The 5,692-nt window shown below is 43.2% G+C and overlaps 1 protein-coding gene across 2 annotated transcripts; it reads left to right on the top strand.

Moving 5' to 3' along the window:
- The first annotated feature begins 115 nt into the window (after positions 1-115).
- MRPL18 (mitochondrial ribosomal protein L18) lies at positions 116-4,837 on the top strand. 2 transcript variants are annotated; one of them, XM_001500639.4, is made up of 4 exons: positions 116-302; positions 613-799; positions 3,709-3,940; positions 4,460-4,837. In XM_001500639.4, the coding sequence occupies exons 1-4, from the start codon at positions 251-253 to the stop codon at positions 4,562-4,564; spliced, it is 576 nt and encodes a 191-aa protein (XP_001500689.2). In that variant the 5' UTR covers positions 116-250; the 3' UTR covers positions 4,565-4,837. The 2 variants fall into 2 exon arrangements, with proteins under 2 accessions (XP_001500689.2, XP_023488720.2); XM_023632952.2 differs by having other exon boundaries at positions 168-302; positions 3,709-3,791.
- Positions 4,838-5,692: the final 855 nt, after the last annotated feature.

Below are 5,692 nucleotides of genomic sequence, written 5' to 3'. Positions count from 1 at the left end.
GAGTTGATTGGTTGCCCCCAGCGTCTGCGTGCCCCCAGCGTAAGCGGTGATTGGAGGAGCGGAGGTAACAGATTGCCCTCTCAGCCACTCAGCGGCAGGGGGCTTGTTCGTCCCTGGTCGCGGCGCCGATGCTCTCTGCGATCCGCAGACCTTCCCTGAGTTAACATGGCTGCGGCCGGCGAGTCGCAGGGACCCCGGTGAGGAGGGGAGGCGAGGTTTTTCCGAGACTTTGCCCGCGATCTCCCCAGCGATGGCGCTTCGGTTGCGGTTGTGGGAGTTGTTGCCGGTTTGCAGGAACCCCGGTAATGAATCTTGCTTCACTTAAACTCTCAGATGACCCCCCAGTGTCTGCACAATAAATGCATATTAGGTCGTATTTTGTGTTCGGGATACCCACCGAAAAGTAAACGGGGTAGCCGCATTACGATGATCGTCTCAGACAGCTAAGGACCAAGGTCTGCGAGCGAGGACTACAGCTTGTGACCGAACATCCCTTCTGTCCCCCTTCCCGGCGCGGAGATTGGGGGTGGGTGGGTTTGGGTAGTAGATCGTATTCTCGCGCTGTCCGTATTCGTCGTTCCTTAAGATCCGTGCGGTGGTTTCCGTCCGCAGGGTGCGGGGTCGCGGCGCTCTCCACCAGATCCACGCCGGCCGTGAAGCCTCACAGGGACCCTCTGGACAACGAAGCGGTTGCCCCCGAGTTCACCAATCGGAACCCCCGCAATCTGGAGCTCTTGGCTGTAGCCAGGAAAGAGCGGGGCTGGGGGACAGTGTGGCCCTCCCGCGAGTTCTGGCACAGGTAACGCAGGCTGCTTGTCAGTGATGGACAGCGGTGCGCGGTGCCCTGCGGAGTTCTCATCTGTTCGTTCGGCGCACGGGCCAGGTGCTGCTGGGGACTCTCAGGAGCCCGACTGCGGAGGGCAGGGGGGCAAGCAAGAAATAAATAGGTGTCACGGAGAAAATCTAAAGGGGATGATGTAGAATGGGGGGCTGACTGTGTTGCCTACTAAGGCCCCCCTGAAAGATAGGAAGAAGCCAGACTATCTGCCAAGAAGAGCCTTCCCAGCAGAGGAAACAGCTAGGGTGGGAATGAGCTTGCTGTGTTTGGGAACTAAAGGGCCTGCGTACTTGGAGCCCAGTGGGCAAAGTGGCGAAGGGTGTAAGATGGAAATGGAGGGGGAGGTAGGAGACACATCGTTAGCGCTGTAAGGGAAGTAAGCATTACAGACTTCGCTTTCACTGCAGTGGGATTTTAGGAGAGGATTTGAAGTTTGAGCCTGAATGCAAGATCATTGTGATTGCCTTGGGGAGAAGTTTAAGGGGGCAAGAGTAGAAGTAGGAAGACCAGTCAGGAGTCTGTTCGTTATTGAACACTTTCTATTTGCCAGGCGCTATGCTAGTTGCTTTATGTGTTTTTTCTCATTTGATTCTTAAAACTACTTTATGTAGCAGGTACAATAATTTTCCCCATATGAGGATGAGTTAAAAATCATAACAGTGTGACAGATTTGTTCAGCAAACATTAGGCCAATATTAGCTCATGGGCATTGTGCTCGATGCAAGCGATGCAAAGATGAAGTAGATGTCATGTCAGCCCGTCAGCAAAAGTTTTAACAGTTTTGTAGTGGAAGACGGAATAGGGATAATCAAGTGTGACAGTCACTCTGATGCGTGTTTACTTAGTGAGTACAGAGAGGAGTCAAAGAAAGGAGTAGGCAGTTCAGTTCTAAATAATCTAGCTTTTAAGTCTAAAATTCTTTCCCACACTTAACCTATTACTTTTACCTAATATTTGAATCATTTAAATAATTAGAAAACTATTTCCCCCTTTTTTTTCCTATCTGCCCTATTGGCAGTATTATCAGTATAGAATTTTGGCATTTACAGTACCAAGTGACCTTAGAGGTGATGAGTCCGTCCCCTTTTTTTAACAAATGGTTTAAGTCAAGGATCAGCAAACTATGGCCCATGGGCCAATGCTGGCTTGCAAGCTAAACATTTTTACGTTTTCTTTAAAAGGTTGAAAACAATCTAAAGAATAATATTTTGTGCCATGTGAAAATTACATCAAGTTCAAATTTCATTATCCACAAAGCAAGTTGTACTGGAACACACTCGTTGTCACCTGGCTGTTGTAGTGCTGCTGTAACTGAGTGGAGCAGTCGCGACAGAGACCAGATGGCCCACAGAGCCCAAAATCTTTACTCTCTGACCCTTCACAGAAACACTTTGTTGATCCCTTAAGTTTAAGAAATTGTGATTTTTACTAGGGATCCTGGCAAGACCAGGAGTAGAACCCACATTTCTAAATCTAATGCTCTTTTTCCTATTTCACACTAAGAATCTTAGTGTAATCTCTAATTCCAGTGTTTTTTTTAATTGAGCTTAATTTTTAAATGTGTGATATATATACACGTGTTATAAAATCCAAAGGAATACTGTTTCTTATATGATCTTCTAGGGATAATCTATGCACATAAGTATAAATTGTAGTTTTTAAATCATAAATCTTAGCACACGTATACTGTTCTGCATCCCCCATAAAAATACGTCTTGGACGTCCTTTGTGTTGGTTAGGGACATTGGCTCTGGAGCCAGACCCCTGGACTTCAATCCCAGCTCCATTACTTACCATTGGTTGTCATCTTGCTAAAGTTACTTAACCTTTCTCTGTCAGTTTCTGCAGCCTAAAAAAAATTGAAAATAATAAGGGATCATTTTGAAACATGAGCTATACCTATAAATAGTTAGGACAGTGCCTGGCACAGTAAGTCCTCAATAAATGTTAGCATCATCATAGTCATAAAGTGCTACTTCATTCTTTTTAGAAACTGTTGAATACCATTGCGTGGATGGTTTGGTTAACTGGCTCCCTATTGATGGTCATCTTTTATGATTCCAAACAGTGTTGCAATGAATTGTGTTGTCCATGCATTTGATCAGTAAGATTAGGTATATTTTCATGGGTTTGTGTCATTAATATTCTCCTTTTCTATGAATAGTCAGTTCAAATCGTTTGCCTATTCTATTATTTGTCACTTTCTTATTGATTGTCGGAGGTTTTTTACATATTTTGGAAATTAATCCTTTGAACAATATATGTTTAAAATTTTTGTTTTATTGCTTGCCTTTTGACTTGATTTTACTGTTGGTTTTTTTGTTTTGTATCATGCAGAAAACTTTGTCAATCTTTTCTTTTACAACAGCCATATGACATGGTTTGTTGTCATATTTAAATAGGCTTGCCTTACTTTGAAACTCTCAAAAAATTCTCCCACGTCGGCTTCTCGTATTCTTACGATTTCAGTTTTTACATTTAAACTTTTGATCCATCGTATGTTTATTTTGGTGTTAGCTGGGAAGTAAAAGCATAGAGTAAGCATATCCTTATGCATCTAAGCATCAGCAACTTAGCTCTGCCTCCTCAAATGCTTTGGGAAGTAGATGCTGTATAAACAAATCTCAGCTTTCAGAAATACCGAATTTCTCCTGGATTTTTGAGGTGAGGTGGAAATGTTTGGTTTATTATTATTGAGGATGTCCTCGTAAATGCAGAGGAAAAGCACCTTTTCCTGTAAAATCCAGGTTAAGTATGTTGAAGTAAATGAACCAAAGGTTACAGTCTTGAGAAAGATTTAGGCTTATTCACCTGAGGTCATTTATCTTTAGGATTCTTTTCTGATTTTATTCTTTTCTCACCTCCTTTAGGTTGCGAGTCGTAAAGACTCAGCATCACATAGAGGCACTTGTCGAGCATCGCAGTGGCAAGGTTGTGGTTTCAGCATCCACGCGCGAATGGGCTATTAAAAAGCACCTTTATCGAACCAAAAATGTGGTGGCCTGTGAGAGTATAGGACGAGTGCTGGCAGAGCGATGCTTAGAGGCAGGAATCAACTTCATGGTCTACCAACCAACTCCCTGGGAGGCAGCCTCAGACTCGGTATTTTAGTTTTCATGTACTTGTGTAAAAGGTGGTGTGTGAGTTTGCGACATCAGATACTCACATAATAATAATAGTTCTGTTTATCAAGTTCTTTCTGTGTGTCAGACCCTGAGGTGAGTATCCTGACCTGCATTCTGTTGTTTCATCCTCACAGCAGCCCATGGGTCAGGACTGGTGTTCTCCTGTTCTGTATGGAAGTACCCTGAGGCTGGCATGCCCAGAGTCACAGGGTGACTGATGCTATAGCCACGGTGTCAACCACTCTACTTCGCTGTCGTATATTCACGTCTTGTCTATATCATATTTTTAAATGCTGCTAATCCTTGACATCTCTACATTCTCTTTTCATATCTGTGACATTAAGATCTCTTTCTGAAAAACTGATGTAGCCTGAGGTGGTGCCACGGAGCATTTGCTCCTTGTTATTTTTCTTCCTCTGGGGAAGTGAACTGTTGATCGGCAGCTCACTGGTGGTGCTGACTTGATCTTTTCCTTTTTCCTGCTCTTTAAAACCAGCTGAAACGACTGCAGAGTGCTATGACAGAAGGCGGCGTGGTGCTGCAGGAGCCTCGGAGAATCTATGAAGGAAATTCAAGTGGTGCTGGGAACGGGTCACTGTAAAGCTGTTGGCTCTTACGTCCATCGGAAGAGAGCATCTGGAGGAACACCCGGCTTGGAAGTTTTAGACGATAATGTGATGGTGGAATGTTATTAGTAGTTAAGGTTATCCCGTCCTCGCCTTGTGTTTTTTTTTTAAATCAAGGGCTAAATTCTTCCCCTCTCTTGGACATGAGACATGTATCTGAGAAACGCTGTCACCAATTATAATTAACTTTTGAAGAACAAATTAAACATTGTTTATAAGTTAGAGAATAAAGGCACATTATGAACTCATCTTCTGGTTACATGGAATTTTCTCCGCCTTTGAGCTCACTGTAACACAAGCATGAGGCTGATGCAAAGCACTTGTTACCGTGTCGGCCTCGTTCTGGGTGCTCTCAATAAATGATAGCTGTTGCTGCTCAGGGTTACAGGTGGTTTTTTGATAGGCAACGTCACCATCAATCAATTTATTATAAACAGTAATGTGAAGATAAAAGGGGCAAATCCTGATCTCAGTTGGGCTCCTGGATCCTACGAGACAGAACCAGATTTGCAAGGGAGCAGTGAGGAACTGAGAATGGAGGTGGAGACAGACAGAGTTAGTGGATACTAAATTTGCCACGAAGTGAAAATTTCTTAGATAACAGGTGGAGGTTGAGGGGCATTGAAGTTGATCTAAAATTGAAGCTGGGGTAGGTGGGAATCAGGGCAGTTCTCTTAAAGGAGTTGATTAAATCAAAGTAAGGTGTTAACTCTTTCTGGCAATTAAGACGAATCTGGGGCGGAAGAACCTGTAAGCAGTTAAGGTGGCTTCCAGAGCATTTTCCCTTCCATTTTTAAATGTATACCCTATTATATATTTACGTACACGTGAAATAACACCACTACTGTCAATCTGAGTATTCAATACATTATTTTTAAAAGATAAATATGTATGCACCAACATTTTTAAAAGGTAGGATTGATTCTGAGAGGCCTTTGGAATGCAATTGTGTAGTAATCCCCTTTTGATCAATAAATACCCCAGTGGAGACATATAAAAATGGATATTATAGTTCTGTTTTCTTCCCTCATCTTAAAGATTAGTTGGAGCATCTTGCTTTGAGGACCACGGCACTAGAAGTCTGTTCAAACAAGTCTAGAATT

The sequence above is a fragment of the Equus caballus genome, chromosome 31 (genome assembly GCF_041296265.1).
Source record: "Equus caballus isolate H_3958 breed thoroughbred chromosome 31, TB-T2T, whole genome shotgun sequence".
NCBI lineage: Eukaryota > Metazoa > Chordata > Mammalia > Perissodactyla > Equidae > Equus > Equus caballus.
The sequence above is the reverse complement of the archived record's forward strand: the minus strand, read 5'-3'. Positions and strand labels throughout refer to the sequence as shown.

What these genes read in the sequence shown, in the direction of transcription:
- MRPL18 (XM_001500639.4), top strand. Translation starts at nt 251, where the DNA reads ATGGCGCTTCGGTTGCGGTTGTGGGAGTTGTTGCCGGTTTGCAGGAAC. An exon ending in GCCGGTTTGCAGGAACCCCG is followed by an intron (nt 303 to 612) that starts GTAATGAATCTT and finishes TTCCGTCCGCAG; the next exon opens with GGTGCGGGGTCGCGGCGCTC. An exon ending in GGGAGGCAGCCTCAGACTCG is followed by an intron (nt 3,941 to 4,459) that starts GTATTTTAGTTT and finishes CTTTAAAACCAG; the next exon opens with CTGAAACGACTGCAGAGTGC.